This window comes from Eptatretus burgeri, chromosome 3 (genome assembly GCF_056783735.1).
Source record: "Eptatretus burgeri isolate ZD-2024b chromosome 3, Ebu_testis_v1, whole genome shotgun sequence".
NCBI classification, from domain to species: Eukaryota; Metazoa; Chordata; class Myxini; order Myxiniformes; family Myxinidae; genus Eptatretus; species Eptatretus burgeri.
Window position 1 is genome coordinate 21,501,627 of NC_140963.1, and position 18,830 is coordinate 21,520,456.

Here is an 18,830-nt window from a genome sequence, read left to right on the forward strand (position 1 = left end):
CTTTAAGAGGAACTGCCACAGTAAAACTATTTTCTGCTTTTGTATCATCATTATACATTCCTTTCCTTTGAGTATACCCAGGGTCTGTGTTTGTTCCCGTTGACATATCAGGAATAAAACCTTCGACAGACCCCTTTCCCATTCTATCACTGAATGTATAGAGTGTAAATTTTATCATTTCAGATACAGCAGAGACATAATCAACCGCTTCAACTTCTTGTGTTCCAATATACAAACGCACACTATCAAACATTTTCCAGAAGAAATCATTTACAAGTGTAGCGTTTGTGTTATTCCCAGCCTTAGTGAATTTAAATTTACACAACAAGAAACTTTCGGAGAGATTCAAATAGGTTTGTTGATTATTTATTTCAAAACTTTTTGTACCATTCGTATTCCAGTCTGTTCCAGTTATTGCATTTACCTTGAAGTAATCTTCTTTTTTAGTGGCGTTTGAGATAATAATAGTATCATCCAAATCATAAATACTCTCAATTGCTTCCATACTTGTATTTATTTAGGAAAAAAAGATGTTAAAACTTTTGAAACCCTGATCCAAGTCTTTGAATTATTTTCTGTCGTTCTTGGGGGGACAACTGAGTTTTGCCTTTCTTAATTTCTTTTATTGCTTGTAATTTATGAGATTCCTTCTGAGCATCTTTTATACTCTTTACGGCACCTGCTACATTTCCCACAGCAGAAGCAGTTGAACCAATTAGATCTTTATGTTTAAGAATAGTTGAACCAATACCCATGAGAGTATCAATTATCCCATCTCCTCTAAATTGATGTCCAACACCCCTTTGTCTCTTAGGTTTATAGTATCCTCTACCAAGATACATACCTTCACCCTTGTAGTATGGGGAAAGGAACATCCCATCCCCTGTAATTATTTTATATTTTCCCAACTCGTGTTTCCTCAAAATAACCATCGTATTTATTTATTGGAAAACTTCACGTAGGTGAATTCTGATGGATATAACTTCTCCATTAAAAGAAATCACACGATTATCTTGGTCGGTTATCCTAAAATTTACTCTGTGTATGGTTTTTCCTGACACAGGTAGATAAACCAAATTTTTGGGTTCCATATTGAATTTATAACCAATTGGGGTTGAGTATGCGCTGAATGAAAATATTGTATTTGTTTTTTTCCCATCATTATAAGCACCATCAATCAAATCACAGTGAATTAACACCGAATTTATTCCTGAGGATATTTGAATGACATTATCACTGTAAAACGTCCCATTAGTTTCAATCTTTTTGAGGAGAAACCCAATAACTCTCTAAATGAATTATCAATTGTGAAATCAACCTTGTAGTTATTTTTAACTTTAATCGTTGATTTTGAAGTATGTTTTTGAATGTTTATAACAATATTTTTTGGTTCATCACCCTGTTCTTTCATAAGACGAGCAATTTCGGAAGATATTTGAGAAATCTCATATGCTCCGGGTGAGACTGTTATCGTTTTGTATCCACTTCCTGGATTATAACTAAACTTGTCATTTTTCTCGGTTATATTAAATAAGGTATTATAAGTTTCCATGGACAATAAAGATGCCTCATATTCTTTTGTTGTGTCAAGTTGTAGTGGGTATGGGAATGAAGATGTGTGGTCGCTTGTTGTGAAATTGAAACTAAGGATTGTGCTTCTCATCTTATTTAATATGAGATAAAATGTCTTTATATTGATATTTATTAATTATTTTCATGTTCATCAACTGGTCTAAAATGGCTGATGCTTCATTAAAACAATTGTTATTTCCAGCCTTCTTACTGCCTAACAACAATAACAGTCTATTAACTAATTGCGATGGGTCATTTGGAAGAAAACTAACACCTGAACCAAGGATACTTAAAGCCTGAATAATGTGTTTCTCCTTCTCATTCTTCCTACTTTTACCAGAAAGAATAACCTTATAATTTAGAGTGTTCAGCAGATCAATATATACTCTATCATCATTATTTTCCATATCCAATGGTTTATCAATATACTTTGATTCATCCCTCACAGTTGAACCTTGTCTTCCATCTTTTGTGAGAAGAAACATTAATCTCGGAGTTAGTTTAACAGGGGGTTGAGCAGAACCCAAGAACCTTAATTCATCATTAAATATCAATACCTTTTCTTGAACAAGATGAAATATTGCTGATTGTTCTGTTGGAATGAGTCCTGCTTTGGTTTTTGAATCCGCTGAATATTCATTGTTTTGAAGAGCATTCACAATATAATCAGGGGGTCGATTAATCTCTTCCAGTTGTTGAAATAAACCTTCATCATCATATTCTAATTCTCCTAAATGCTCTAATTCTTCCTCCGTCATTTGACTGAAATCTTTTAACATTTGAAATATTTTAGGAGTATATTCTACCGTGGGAACTGTGGAAACATCTTTCATTTTTCCTTGGGAAGTTTTTAAAAGTGGTTTAAAAAATTTCTCTTGTTTTCTTTCAAATGCTTCTTCGCCCGTTAGTTTCTGTCTGCGTTTCTTCTTTATGTCTTCCTGCTGTTTTACAACTTTTGAAACCAACTCTTGATGTTCCCTAAATCTTCTTGCTCTTTCTTTCGCATCCATTTATTTATTGAAAAATATCATTTAATATCTCATCTTGTTTCACAACAATATATTTATATTTTTCAGTCGTGTGTTTCATGTAATCCCCAAATTCCTTTTTACTACATAATGTAGAACAATTGTCTCTCCAAAAATTGTTTATATCTATTGAATTTAACTTGAATAAAATAAAAGTATTAGCATTGTTTCTGATGGAACGACGAGGAAGCTGAAAGTACGATTGACTAAGATAAATACAATTACAAGAAGAATGTCTCCCTCTTGTGTAGTAGCTGTCCATTACCGTTTGGTTTCTCTCATTAACACAATCATCAAAGATAACGAGGTTCTTTTTGGATTTATCCAAATCTTGGGGAGACGGTATATCATCCGTATTATCACTCAGAATACAAGTTATCGGTTTTGATTTCTTTTTACATCTCTGTGTATCACAAAATAGTTGTATTATATCTTCAATGTTAAAATCATTTAGGTTTTTTTGAAGTTTAAATAAACCGATTATATCTTCTTTTTGAAGACCAGCATTAAAACCTTGTGAGAGTAGTTGATACTCTGGTTGAAAACTCGACTTTGTGAAAATTATTAAATTATCATAATCTAAAAAGTTGGGAGTGAGGAGCATCTTTAAAAGTAAGCAGGTTTTTCCACATCCACTTGAACCAACTATGAGGCATCTTAATGAATTTGGGAGATTTTTATGGTTGTCAAATTTTATCTTATTTTCCCAAATAGGTAAAAAATCATTCATTTATATATTTGGAAAACAGGTTATTTAATTTATTCTTGGCTTTTTTCGAAATTCTATATTTTATCCTAAGTTCAGGTTTAATTTCAAGATAATCCATTATTTTATTTATGCAATATCTTGTGTTGATATTTCCCTGAAAATCACATCCATGAATAAGATATAACAACAATCCTTTGAACATTTCTCTAATACGTTCAGTTTCTTCCCTTGTAAGGAAAGGTGTGTTCTCACCCTCGTTCTTTACATTCATTTCTCGAATCAATCTTGTAAAGTAATTCATTTTTGGTGTAAATCTAAAAGAATTATTTTCCTTTTTATATTTTTGATTATCATTAATTAGAAGATAATCACAGAATATACATTGTTTATAGGCTTTTGACTCTGTCTTTAAGTCCCGTCTTTCACACGCAGGACAATTCTCAAATTTGTCATATGGAGAATCATGGAATTCAAGAGGCTCAAAATCGAGTAAACTATTCATATTTATAAAGTAAAACTTTACTTAAACTGAAATTCATCTTCGATATCATCTTCGATACTTTCAGAATCATCTATACTTTCATAACTATCATTTGAACACAAACTCTCGGTGCCATAACTATCGTTTGAATGCAAACTCTCGGTATCATAATCACTCTCATAATCTTCAAAATCTTCAGTTGAATATTGGCTCATTTAATTAGTAGAAAAAACATTACCATCGATATCGATATACATTTTTTCATTAACAGATTCAACTGCTACATTTTTTATATTAAAGGTAATTTTAAAATGATCCTTAACTACAATTGAACGAAATGTCATTTCACCTGATATATTAACATCCTTTATTTCATCAGGATTTATATCTTTAGGGTTGTTGAAAAAAATACAAATTTCTCCTTGCATATTACAGATGGTCTTATCTTTTCTTTCTAAAGCTTCATCCATAAGGTTTTTATTTTTTGATACCTTTTCTTGTTTCATTGCTTTTTCTAGTTTTGAATATATTGCCAGAAGGAGAGGAGAAACTTTTGTTAGAGATACCTTAATTGATGTTCTTCCAGGTATACTAAAAGCCCTTCCACTGAAGTAAATTGAAGAACTCATCATATCCACCATAATTGTTTTTATCCAATAGTTGTTATATTTATCTTTGTTCAATTTTACATCCTTGACATATTTCTCAGCATCTTTAACAAATGAAGAGATTGATTGAAACTTGTCTTTTGTGTCTTGAAACATTGTATTTATTAAGTGAAAAAGTTGGAGGATAAAATGGTTTTAAGCACAGATTCACCTGTAAAATAAACGAAATTTTCATCAAGAAAATTTTAGTTTAAGCACAGATTCACCTGTAAAATAAACGAAATTTTCATCAAGAAAATTTTAGTTTAAGCACAGATTCACCTGTAAAATAAACGAAAATTTCACCAAGAAAATTTTAGTTTAAGCACAGATTCACCTGGAAAATAAACGAAATTTTCATCAAGAAAATTTTAGTTTAAGCACAGACACACCTGTAAAATAAACGAAATTTTCATCAAGGAAATTTTAGTTTAAGCAAAGTTTTATTATATAAATATGGTGAATACAACATACTGCGATGTTTGTAATCACGAATATAAACATTATAGAAAACACCTCCGAACCAACAAACACACATTTAATCTATTTCACAAAATATCCCCTCTTGAGTTGGAAAGAAAACATTGTGATACCTGCTCAAAGGATGTTTTGAAGAGTAGTTATAATAGGCATCTTCAATCACAAAAACACAAGAAAAATGAGTTTAAAGTAAAGGGAGACTATTATATTGAAAACACTGATGGGGCATTTAAAGGGCATATAAAAATAAGGATTTTTCAATTTGGAGAACCCGGTCCATCATCAATAGCTGAATCAATTGAAATAGTGAAACCCGATGTTGAAAAATTTATTAAAAAGACATTAAAAGAAATGAAAACTTTAAAGTTTTATATGGGAGTGAAAATGAATATGAAAAGACAAGATGAAGAACAAACTCCTTATATGAGGACAGATCTTCATTTTATAACATCATTTCAAGATTTTTTGAATAGTGGGGTTTATGAAGAACTATCAAGACAAGAGGAGGATGTTGATAATACAGTGGTAGGAAGTGGATTCAATATTAAAAAATCATCTTTTTAGATATACACATTCTAAAATCAAACCCTCTTAAAGCTTCTTCTTATATTGAATTACCAAAAGAAATAAAACGAAAGAAGGCAGTTGTTAATATTAAGAATAATGATAATAAATGTTTTCTCTGGTCTGTTCTTGCTCACTTACATCCACCAAAATGTAATTCAGAAAGAGTAAAACAATATATGAAATATGAGAATACCTTGGACATTAAAGATTTTAATTTCCCAATGCCACTAACAGATATTCCTAAATTTGAGAAAAAGAATAATCTTTCTATTAATGTATATGGATTAACGGATACAAACAAAGTTCAAATATTAAAAATTTCAAACAACTATAAAAATGAAGAAACACACATTGATCTTTTATATTTTAGTGTTGGAAAGAATTCACATTACACATACATCAATAATTTATCAAGATTAATCTCTTCTCAGGTATTCAGAACAGCAAACAAAATATATCCTTGTAAGCGATGTCTTAATTCATTTCATACAAAAGAACGATTAGAACAACATTCAAAATATTGTAGTAATCATAAATCAGCTGTAATTACAATGCCTAAACCTGGTGAAAAGATTTCTTTTGAAGATTATAATAAATCTATCATGCACCCATTTGTGATATACGCTGATTTTGAATGTATCCTTAAAAAGATAAATACTGCTTCTCCTAATCCAAAAGAACCATATACAAATAAATATCAAAAACATATTCCTTGTGGTTTCTGTTATTATATCAAATCATCTGTTGGAGAAAAGTATAATAAACTTGAACAGTATAGTGGAAAAAATGCTTCACAAGAGTTTGTAAAACGATTAGAAAAGGATTGTATAAGACTAACTAAATTAATGAAAGAAACAAATGAACCGATGAAATTAACCATAGAAGAAAAATTAGAATTTAGAAAGAACAATATCTGTCATATTTGTGAGGAGGAAATTGAGGAGTCTAAAGTTAGGGATCATTGTCATCTTACTGGTAAATATAGAGGTCCCGCTCATTCCTGTTGTAATCTTAATTATAAATTACCTTCTTTTATTCCAGTCTTTCTTCACAACAGCGCCAACTATGATACACATCTATTTATAAATGAACTTTCAAAAACACCAGGGAATATTTCTGCCATAACAAACACAAGTCAAAAGTATATTTCATTTACAAAAATGATATTCACAAAACCTTTAACTCGTATTAGGTTTCTAGATTCTTACAAGTTTATGGGAACACCACTAGCCTACCTCGCATCAACTCTAAGCTCCACGGGCTCTTTTCCAAATCTTAATTCATTCTTTCCAAAAGAGGAAATTCTAACTAAAGAGGAAATTCAGATTAAAGAGAGAATTCAAAGTAAAGAGGAAATTCTAATTAATGAGGAAATGAATGAAGAAATTCTAACTGAAGATGAAATTCTAATTATACAGAAAATTCGAACAAAGAATGAAATTCTAACTAAAGAGGAAATTCTGATTATAGATGAAATTCTGATTAAAGAGGGAATTCTAACTAGAGAGGAAATTGAAACAAGGAATGAAATTCAAAGTAAAGAGAAAATTCTTACAAGTAAGGGAATTTATCCTTATGGTTATATGGATTCATTTATGAGATTTAAAGAAACACAACTTCCTTCAAAAGAAAGTTTCTATAATAACCTTTATGAAGAAGAGATAAGTGATAAGGAATATAAACACGCACAAGAAATTTGGAAATTATTTAAGATAAAGAACCTTGGAGAATATCATGATTTGTATCTAAAAACAGATGTTTTATTGTTAGCTGATGTGTTTGAAGCTTTTAGATCACTCTGTCATAATAAAAATTGTTATGGATTAGATCCTGCCCACTATTTCACAGCTCCTGGTTTAGCTTGGAGTGCAATGTTGAAAATGACAAAACAAGATATAGATTTAGTCAGTGATGTAGATATGCTTTTGATGATTGAGAAGTCTAAGAGAGGTGGAATATCACAAGTATGTTCAAAAAGATATGCTAAAGCAAATAATAAATATCTTCCAAATTATGAGAGTGAAAAAGATAGTAATTATTTGATGTACTTTGATGCTAATAATTTGTATGGATGGGCAATGTCTCAATCCCTGCCTTATGGTAAATTAGAGTGGGTGGAAGAAAAGGATTATGAAAAGGCTTTGATGAATATTGTTATTTCTTCTCAAGAGAAATTGAATGACAAAGAAGAAGGTTATTATTTTGAAGTTGATTTGAAGTACCCGAGTGATCTTCATAATAAGCATAAAGACCTTCCTTTTGCATGTGAGAAAGAAACCCCAAAGAAAGAATGGTTCAGTGATTATCATAAAAGTTTTAATATTAAAGGCAAATCAACAGAAAAGTTATTAACAACATTCTATGATAAAGAGGGATATGTTTTGCATCAAAGGAACTTGAGACAATATTTATCTGCTGGGTTGAGAGTAGCTAAAATTCATAGAGTTTTAAAATTTAAACAAAGTCCTTGGATGAAAAAGTATATTAAATTCAATACAGATATGAGAACAAATACAAAAGTAAAATTTGAAGGGGAATTCTATAAATTGATGAATAATGCTGTCTTTGGAAAGACAATGGAGAATGTTAGAAACAGGCAAAACATTAGATTTGCAACATCTTGGAAAGAAGCTTCTCGATTGATAAATAAACCAAGTTTTGAGAGAGAAGAGGTTTTTTCAGAGAACTTTTCTGCGATTCATATGAAAAAGGAAAGTATTGTCATGGATAAACCAATTTATATTGGAACAGCAGTTCTTGATTTATCAAAGATATTGATGTATGATTATTTGTATAATGATTTAAAGAAAGAGTATGGTGAAAATGCTTCATTGTTGTATATGGACACTGATAGTTTTATTCTAGATATAAAAACTGACGATGTTTATAAAGATATGAAGAAAAACATTGGGGTATATGATACAAGTAATTTTAGTAAGAAGAGTGAGTTATTTTCAAAAAAGAATGAAAAGGTTATTGGCAAGTTTAAGGATGAGTTGGGTGGAAAAGTAATGAGTGAGTTTATTGGATTGAGAGCAAAGGCATATGCTTATAAGTATGGTGATCAGATTGATAAAAGGTTAAAGGGAATAAAGAAATATGTAATAAAGAAATCAATAACTTTTAGAAATTATTATAATTGTTTGATGAATAAGAAAGAAGAATATAGGAAAATGAATACAATAAGAAGTTATAAACATAAGATATATAGTGAAGAAGTAAATAAAAAGGCATTAGGAGCCTTTGATGATAAGAGATTTATTTTAGATAATGGAATAGATTGTGTTCCATATGGATATTGTATGATAGAGTGTATAAAATAGATTGTGTTCCATATGGGTATTGTATGATAGAGTGAATAGAATAGATTGTGTTCCATATGGACACAAGTTTTAACGATGGGAAGATGGGTTAGGGTTTTTAAGGGCTACCGCCGCGTTTTTCACAATATATAAATGGTCGAACCAAGTATTAGTCAAACTAAAGAGTGGAGAAAATCTCAGTCTTGGTATATAAATGGAAAACATAATGAATGTGAAAAATATCAAATAAGTCTTATTGAAAAAAATATCTAAAACAAAGGTAAATAAAACAAATATGCGAATCAATTTAAAAACCAATAAGTTAGAGGATGTAAAGAAAATAATAAATATGTTTGAATGGACTGAAAAATTTGATGGTTATCAATTGAATAATGGAAAAATAATTTACTACAATATCAAAATGATATGCAACTCAGGAGGTGGTCAGATGAGATCATTAAGAGAAGTTTATCATTTCGTAATGGCACAAAAGGGGTATCTTAAAAAATATAAAGATTCAAATGTTTTGTTTTTCAATATTTTAGATGGGGATTATTGTGCAAAGAAAATTAAACTATTGAAGGAATTTGAGAATGAACAAATGTTTATAGGTTCAATGAGTGAGCTAAACAATATGCATTGGTTATTTGATAAAGAGTGCCCCGAGGCTTCGACGTTTCAGATATTTCTTTCGAATCACCTTTAACAAATCTTTATCTTGTTGTATGGGTTATTTGAATAGAGAGTGCCCCGGGGCTTAGGCGTTTCAGATATTTCTTTCGAATCACCTTTAACAAATCTTTATCTTGTTGTATGGGCTATTTGAATAGAGAGCCCCTAGGTTAAAAGGGGAAATAAAAAAATGACCGTTTTTACAGCCATTTTTCCCTGCTGTGCAGGGGTTTGGCTTTTTCTTGAGGCAATGTTTTATGGCCGGATGCCCTTCCTGACACCAACCCTGGTCGCCTCTTACGACACACAGGGATATGGTACACCTATTCTAACCGGGGCATACACCGGGACCAGTACACTGGCACTCATTTCGCCGACCTCGGAAGGATGGCAGGCTGAGTCAACCCCCTGGTGTTAATTCAGCAGCCAACGGGATTTGAACTCAGGACCCTGGGATCCCAAGCCGCCACCCTAACAACTAAGCCAACACCAGGCTCCAGGTTAAAAGGGGAGACAAATAAATATACCTTGGGCTAAAAAGGGGATTTATTTTTTAGGGGAAAAAAAAGAAAAATTTCATGGCTGAAAATCCCCCATTCATTTACATGGGGAAAAGTGAGCCAGAACCAGTATTCTTACCCTACTCACAACCAATAAATGACATCGTGTTTCACAAAATTAGTCGAGTCGTTCAGAGATATTCGATGAATTTGTAATTTTGGATGGATCTATCCAGGCCAATGCAAAACATATTTAAGTCTGACACTTACACCTGCTCCCATCCCTCTCCCAACTATTTCCCTTTGGCCAAACCACTTCTGAGGGGGCCTGGTGACACCCTCACAAAATTTTCTCATATAATCTGATAATAGTTTCATCAGATTGCCATCAAATCTCAAAATAAACGGGAATGGCACTTGGTATCATGCGAAACTCCACCAGGCCGAAGAGTTTGTTTTGTATCCCACTGATAGGCTGGATCTGCATCTGGACCTTCACCAAAATCGAATCGCCTTGTTCGTGGTACTTTCCCAACCAACTCATCCACCAAGTTTTATCAGAACCCATCCACAACTTTTGGAAACATTTTGCTGTATATTGTTTTTGGCCCCATCTCTCAATAGTGAAGAATCACTTCAATAATCAAAAAGTTCTCGTATCCGCATCTGGATCTTCACCAAAATCAAATCAATTTGTCCTTGTCAAACACCCAACCTCTCCAAATAAATTTCGTCCAAATCCGTCCACAACAATGAGATGGCCTGCTCACAGATAGACAAACAGGGGTGAGGTGGCCAAGGTCATCAAAAATAATTTTTTATTGATGCACACAGGTGTCATGTCATCATGCACTGGAATGTTTGGGGGAATTGAGAAAGCTTTGGTTGGACTCTTATTCCAAGCAAAAGAAGGCAAATAATTTTGGACAGCTGATAATTAAAAATGATGCTTGATAACAACTGCTTGCTTTGCAAATTATTACTTCTGTAGTTTGGAGAACATGTTAAAACTGCCTTATTTGCATCTTGGGTGTGGAGACAAAATGGCGCAGAGGCAGCGCACATACATTTGAGCTGTCTATCCTGGGTTGGTATGCCACCTGATTATAAAATGATGGATCTGATACTTTGCAGGCATAGAATTGCATCAAAAAGTGCGCCGTCCCTTAAATGGACGTTGAGCTGGGGATCTGTCTGCTTGAATTAGTTGGTGAATGATAAACATCCGACGTCTTTCGGCAACGAGTTATCGCCTGTACCCTGGCCAAAATGGAATTCCTGCACTGACCTCTATGGGGCATCAGTGGCAGAACCACAGAAATGAGAGAATGGTTTACATCTGCACACCAAACTCATCACCCACTCAAGGTTCAATATGCGTCGGAATTAACAAATTAGTCACAAGTGTTTTGCTGATGTTTATCATTTACAATGAATGTACAAAAGTTTTAAAAAACGTTATCAGGGGACATTTATGCACATTAAGGTTGAAACATAAAATGCCAAATTTAGACAAAAATGTTTCAGATATAAATCATTAAGAATACAGCTGCCGTTGTTTTCTTTTGAGCAGTATTTTATAGTACTTACAAATTAAAATTTACAAAATATTTCAAAAAACATTTGACAAAACCTATTTGGGGTGGAACACCTACCTTCAGCACTCTGGCAAGTCAGTAACATAGTGTTCCGTTTGAGGGTAAACAACTCGACACTATGCTGCAAAATACCCTCAAAGAGGAGTTTCTGCTTTTCTCCATCAATGCCATCACAATGAATCACAATATCATTTGCATCTGTGAATGAAGACAATATAAATTTACCAAAAATAATCTCCTTGATTTGACACACAATCTTGGTCATAAGCAGAGTGAAGCATCATGTGCATTATACTATCTTTGGGATGGAGGAAAGTGAAAAACATTTGTTAGAAAGCAAAACATTTCTGGGTGGAAAGAAATAAGCAGTTGAAAGCACATCTTCGTTAAAATCGTCAAAATTACTATCCTGCAAACCCAAGACTAAACTCTTGTAACACTAATATGATAAGTTATAAGGTTATGTGCAGCGTCACATCATTTGCACAGTGCAGCAAATATAGAACTAGAAAGCATTTCCAAGCCCTCGTCTGCTTTGTACTAAAACTAAACTTGACGAAAACGACAGTAAAAATAAATTGTACATCCCATTAATTTGTGTTCTCCATATTCTCATCGTAAAGGTTTGTTGAAGATTTGATGACAAAAGCTCAATTGGTAAAAATGTTATGGTCTGGACAGACACACGAAGCTGAATGGTAAATACGGAAAGAAACATGGAAGCAATTACAAAAACTGGCCGTCTTGTGCTTGATGTGCAGCGGTGGGAATAGTAAGGCCTATTTATCGTCCCTTTGACTTTGCTCTTTCAGATTTTAACCCAATTATTCACTATTTTCTCCATATTGTCATCATAAAGGTTTGTTGAAAATTTGATGACAAAAGCTCAAATGGTAAAGTTATGGCTTGGAAAAACACACACACACACACACACACACACACACACACACACACACACACACACACACACACACACACACACACACACACACACCAGTCTCCCGCTGCACAGGGGGATGGACGATAATTGTTAAATGTACCAAGATGTACAGGAGTCAGACAGGGATGCATGCTGTCTCCGCTACTATTTATACTTGTGTTGGACTGTGTATTAAGGACGACAACACAGCATGCCAGATATGGCAAAGATTGGGCTCAATGTGACCATATGGAGGAGCTCCTGGTCCCTGTCGCTGAAACTCATCCCTATAGCATGATGCTGCCACCACCATACTACACGGTCAGGATGGTGTTGGATGGGTGATGAGCTCTGCTTGGTTTCCGCCAGACGTAGCACTTTGCATTCAAGCCAGCGAGTTCAATTTTCATCTCATCAGACGACAGAATCATTTGCCTCATGCTCAGTCTTTCACGTGCCTTTTTGCAAACTTCAGGTGTGCTGTCAAGTGCTTTTTGGAAACTTCAGGTGTGCTGTCATGTGCCTTTTTGCAAACTTCAGGTGTGCTGTCATGTGCCTTTTTGCAAACTTCAGGTGTGCTGTCATGTGCCTTTTTCTCAGAAGTGGCTTCCACCTGGCCACTCTGCCATAAACTGTAGATTTGTGAAGTGCTGCAGAGATTGTTGTCCTTCCGGCAGGTTCTCCCATCTCAGCCAAGGAACTCTAGTTCTGTCAGAGTAGTCAATGGGTATTGGTCACCTCCCTGACCAATGTCCTTCTTTCCAGTTTGCTCAGTTTGGTCAGATGGCCAGCTCTAGGAAGAGTCTGGGTAGTTCCATATTATATCCATTTCCTAACGATGGAGTTCACGGTACTTTTGAGACCTTTTAACACTCTAGAAATTGTTTTATACCCTTCCCCAGATCGATGCCTCCTCATAATTTTATCTCGGAGTTCTATGGACAGTTCCTTGGTTGTCGTGGTGGAGTTTCTGCTCTGACATGCACTGTCAACTGTGGGACCTCATATAGAAAGGTGTGTTTCTAAGTCATATCCAGTTCATTGAATTGGCCACAGATGGACTCCAATCAAGTTGTTGAGGAATCTCAAGGATAATCAAAGGAAATTGGATGTACCTCAGCTCAATTTGGAGTGTCATTGCAAAGGAGCTGAATACTTATTGACTCAACACATTTCAGCTTTGCATTTCAAATTAGTTTGTAAAAGTTTCTCAAAACATGTTTTCACTTTGTCATTATGGGGTCGGTTGTGTAGATCAGTGACACAAAAGTAAATTTCATTCAATTAAAATTCAGGCTGCAACACAACAAAATGTGACAAAAGTCGAAGGGTGTGAATCCTTTCTGAAGGCACGAAACACATTGTGTTGTTCACTTATGAGTTTGAGAGAATGAATGAGGGTGAAGTGATGGGAAGAATAGCTTACCTTTTGTTGCAGAGGGCTCGTCTTGCTCTTCAAGCCTCGGATCATATCCCGCAATTATTTTTTCCCTTTCTAAGTCGTGTGCTTGAAAATCCTTCACTAAAGCTGACATTGCAATATTCTCACTCTTCTCCAGCTTCTGCAAAGAAAGCATTTTCTCAATGATTATGTCACTTTTCAAATGGGATAAAATGCATTTCATTATGAACAAGTTCGTTAATTAAAAAAATTATAAACAAAGTCCCACAAGTATGAAGTTGGCAGTTCATAGCATGTGAAAGATTGGCCCGGGTCTTTCACTAAGCAGCTGTTCAGGGCAAACGTTAAAATGGACCTGCTCAGAGCATACATTTCAAATTTCACCAGGGTCTCATTCTGATGTGTCGCATGACCAGGAAAATCTTTGTGGTGCCATGTTAGTGTTTTCTTTGGACAAATTGATGTGACAGTGACCCTCTCATCTCTGGACCAGTTATGGCAACATTTTGGAATTGTGATCAAGGTGCTGGCACCAATCACCCCCTCATGATTAAAAGTCCCCATGGAATATTTAAATGCTGGTATGGCTTCAGTTGGTGCTTCATTTATCAAACATGGTGCTTCGCTTCGTGCACGACCTCACTTGGTGCTTCACTTGGAGTGAAATCCCAACACTTCCCTTTGTGAATCTTTCAATGAAAGAGATGCAGTTAAAAAAGGAACTAGCCGACAATTTTCCCAGTGTGACATGCGATTATGAACAAGGTTTGGTGTCTCGGCCATGCTTATGAGCAGACAAGCAAGACAAATGCATCTGACTTTCACATTTTCAAGATGAATGCAAACAATTCTTGCTTAAAAATGAGCCAAAGTCATCGATTTGGATGTATGACTATTGATTGAAGGAATTTGTCTTTTTGTGTTCAAACCAAAATCATGCATTTTGTGCCTTTGGCGGGAAGAAAATATGGAGGGAAGGAAGAACGAATAATTATGAAAGTTTTGGAAATGAAAACATGAAACGTGTTTAAATTTAAATTTATGTGCAATTAAATTTACACAGTGTGGTGATAATTGCCTTCCAAGTGCAAGGGATATCAGTGTTTAAAAGCCCTTTGGGGATTGGAGGATTTTGAAGAACAAGGTGCCAAACAATGATGGATAGAGTCAACAGAATGTTGATCAACGGATGCTCACCGCCACGAGAAGCAAGCAGAAGCTGATGCTTGGAGCATTAACCCTTCGTTGGAGCAAAACAATCCTTTTGTGAGTGTTCCATCAACCCTTTTCGGTCCTTTTGCTCCGACGAAGAGTTATCATCCGAAATGTCAGCTTCTCCTTGCTTCCAATGGTGGTTAGCAAAGCACAATCAACGTTATGTTGACACCATCCATTTCTCTTCCTGTTCACTGATAGATTAACACGAGCATCAATAAGCAAGACTAGTTCTTCATTCTATGTAGAGTGATACCCTGCACTGCTTATGTACATGTCCGAAAGAATCTCAACCTGAAGGCATATGAAAGCCTCTACTCCAATGGGACAAAATGGACACCACCTAAGAGATCCTTGTACAGCACTCCTGTTGATTGTGGAAAAAAAAAAAACACAATTCCATCAAGTAAGTGTGAGGAAGAACAAGTATGTAGGGAATAAGACAATGAGAACAGCTACACAAAACTATAGTAACTATTAATTATAAGTTAAAACAGTCCAGTGCATAGATGCATATGACAAACCTCATTGACAGCTGTGGCCTTTGAGAGAGGTTGCAGCAAGGGATCTGAAAAAGAATAAAGCATGTGAAAAAACACAGAAGAATATGAAGCACTAAAGAAACACAAGCGGCAAAAGTCTGATTCTTGTTTGAAAATGCCACCACACACAAACAAGCACAAGTCAACAATGGCTTCAGATAAATTATAAATAAGGAGACAAAGTTGGATTTTTTAGGGAAATGAAGTTGTCGTGGTGTGTAATTACTCTGTCAATGATGCTCAGCCTCGGTCAGTAATTTTTCATTTGCCATGTTAACTTTCTTTCAAAATGCCAAAAAATGTCATGGTCTGTGACATGACTGTGACATCAGTCAGAATTTAAAGTCTGTTATCTTTAACGAAGTGTTTGTGGTTTTATGTTCTTCCGAGGGGAAGACTACAAGAATGGCAGCTCCGGCCGGACACCCCATTGTCTAATGGAGACTAGAACACTGCCTTGAGGCACTCCAGCCTTGACAGGGAGAGGAGGTGAAAGGAATCCATTTAGAGCCACACATTGGCTGTAAGAATGGAGGAAGTCAGAAACCCAAGAGTGGATTTGGCTTTTGACGTTTTAGGCAAAGAGTTTGGAGAGCAAGACAGGATGCCAGAATGTATCAAAAGCTCGAGATATATCTATAGAGACAGCCCTGATCTCATGTCTGACATTGAGAGCCTCCATCCATCATTGGGAGAGTTGAAGCAACATGTTCATGTTAGAGTGACCTGGTCAGAATCCAAATTGATAATCTGAGATGATGCAGTTGGAGAAAAGGAAGGATGTCAAAAGCAATGATGGATTCCATGACCTTGTTGATGATTGGAAACAAGCTGATAGGTCTATCATTAAGAAGATCAGTTTTTTCTCTGGGCAAATGTAATGCATGATGTTCGCTGATTTCCAAGTAGATGGAAGATGACCTGAAGCAATTAATAGGGTGAAAAGAGCAGAGAGAGGATGTGAAATAGCAACAGAACAGGTTTTTAGGGCATGTGAGCTGATGCCATCCAGTCCAGTGACAGAATCAGAATTGAGGTCAGGTCAGGTCAGGTATGGGAGCATGTGCCAGAACAGCGCGTCGCTGCGTCCACTTTCCGCTGGTACTCCAGGGGCCTCCGTCTGGCCTTCCCCCAGGTAGATGCCAGGCCCATCCCCATCTCCTTGAGATGGTGGTCAACCTGCTGCAACCACAAGGCACGTGGTCGGCCGATTGGCCTCCTCCACTCACGAGACTCCCTCGCTGAGAGAATCTGGTAAGCAGGATCAGCGTCAGGAAAATGAGCCACATGTCCATACAGCCGCAACTGATGCTCACTGACTATGCAGGTAACAAATTTCATCTGAGTCTCTCTCAGCAACCGCTCGTTGGACAGAAAATCTGACCAGCGAGAGCCAAGGATTCTCCAAAGAGACCTGGTACCAAAGGAATTAAGTCTCCATCTCAGATCCTTGGTCAGAGTCCAAGTCTCGCATCCATAGAGCAAGAGTGGAAGCACCAAGGACCTGAAGACTCGGACTTTCGTTATCCTGCACAGGTACCGGCAGCGCCACACCCCATGATCCAGTGAATCCATGACTCCCCAGGTCCGACCCAGACGTCTATTGACCTCTGACTCACAGCCAGCAGAGACATGAATATCACTGCCAAGGTAAGTGAATCTCTCCATGACCTCAACATCCTCACCATAAACAGACACAGACAGGACAGCAGCATCCAAGATGTCATTGAAAGCCTGGATCTTAGTTTTGACACAAGAAACCTGTAATCCCAGGGGCTCCGACTCCTCATTCAGCACCTCGAGGGCCCCCAAAAGGATATGTAAAGTCTCCGCAAAGATGACTGCATCATCTGCGAAATCAAGGTCCGAGATCTTGACATTCCCAGACGACGCACTGCAGCTTGATCTTTCTGACATCCTCCCTAAAATCCAGTCCATACAAGTGCTGAATAGTGTGGGGGCCAGTACACACCCCTGACGAACTCCAGTAACAACTGGAAATAATTCAGAGATGGTACCACCACACTTCACAGCACTCTCAGTGCAAGAGGAGAGTTCAGACATCAGATCAATCAGTTTTGGTGGCACCCCACGAAGACCAAGAATCCTCCAGAGGGCATCCCAATTCACTGAATCAAACGCTTTACAGAGATCAACATAGGCTGCAAGCAGCCCCTGCTGAAACTCTCGTCTGCGTTCGGTGAGGACCCGAAGAGCAAGGATACGGTCAATCGTTGACCTATTTGGTGTAAAGCCTGACTGCTCTGGAAGCTGGTGCTCAAGCAGATGGTGGCGAACCCTATCAAGAATTATCCGAGCAAATACCTTGCCTGGCACTGAGAGCAGCGTTACCCCTCTGTAGTTGTTACAGTCTTGGCGATCACCCTTCCCTTTCCAGAGAGGGACAACAAGGCCCCTCTTGCAGTCAGTTGGGATGATGCCTGCATTCCAGGCAGAGCACAAAACTGCATGCGATGACACGAGTACAGCATTCCCACCAGCTTTGAGAAGTTCAGCATGGATGCCACAGATCCTTGGAGCTTTACCCCATTTCAACCGGTTCACCACAGCTCGTGTTTCCACAAGCGAAGGTGGACCACAGTTGATTGGAGGGTCAGCAACAGGGATTGTAACACCCTTGACGTCCAACTCGACAGCTGGGGGATCGGCCTGGAACAACCGGTCAAAGTAACCAGCCCAGCGGGCCTTCACTTCAGACTCCTCTGTCAAGAGCGTACCACTCTCTGCTCTAACTGCAGTGCTCCGAGGGATGGGCTTGGATGAAAGCAATGCGCGAATTCCCCTCTAAGCGGGACGACAATCACCTGTCCACAAGTGATGCTCTACCCCCTCACAGATTCCTCGCCCATAGGCCTCCTTGTCCACCCTAAGTGCACGTACAGTTTTACGCCTCAGCTCCCTGAACAGCTCAGCTCTGCCATTCAGCCTGGCCCTGCGACTCTGGTCAATGGTATCCAGTGTCCCTTGAGAGACAAAATTCTTCTTTGCCCTGCGGTGAGTTCCAAGACATCCACCGGCAACATCAAGGACGGTGGTCTGGAAGGCACTCCACAACTCTTCAGGACCCCCCAAAGCACCCAGACACCCCAAATGTCCACTCAGCCAGTTTGCAAACTCCTCAGCTACTCTCTCATTCTTGAGCTTGCCAACATCCAGCCTAGGCTGGGATGGTACC

At 36.8% G+C, this 18,830-nt stretch overlaps 1 protein-coding gene across 9 annotated transcripts in view; it reads right to left on the minus strand.

Moving 5' to 3' along the window:
- Positions 1-18,830, minus strand: part of LOC147029520 (uncharacterized) — a 114,195-nt gene that overhangs the window by 33,942 nt on the left and 61,423 nt on the right. For all 9 annotated transcript variants that reach the window (XM_085872607.1, XM_085872610.1, XM_085872608.1 and 6 more), the window contains 3 exons: positions 15,617-15,660; positions 13,902-14,037; positions 11,614-11,754 (listed from right to left, as the gene is read on the minus strand). In XM_085872607.1, coding sequence (XP_085728733.1) covers positions 11,614-11,754; positions 13,902-14,037; positions 15,617-15,660 — 321 coding nt within the window. The remainder of the gene's footprint in view (positions 1-11,613; positions 11,755-13,901; positions 14,038-15,616; positions 15,661-18,830) is intronic.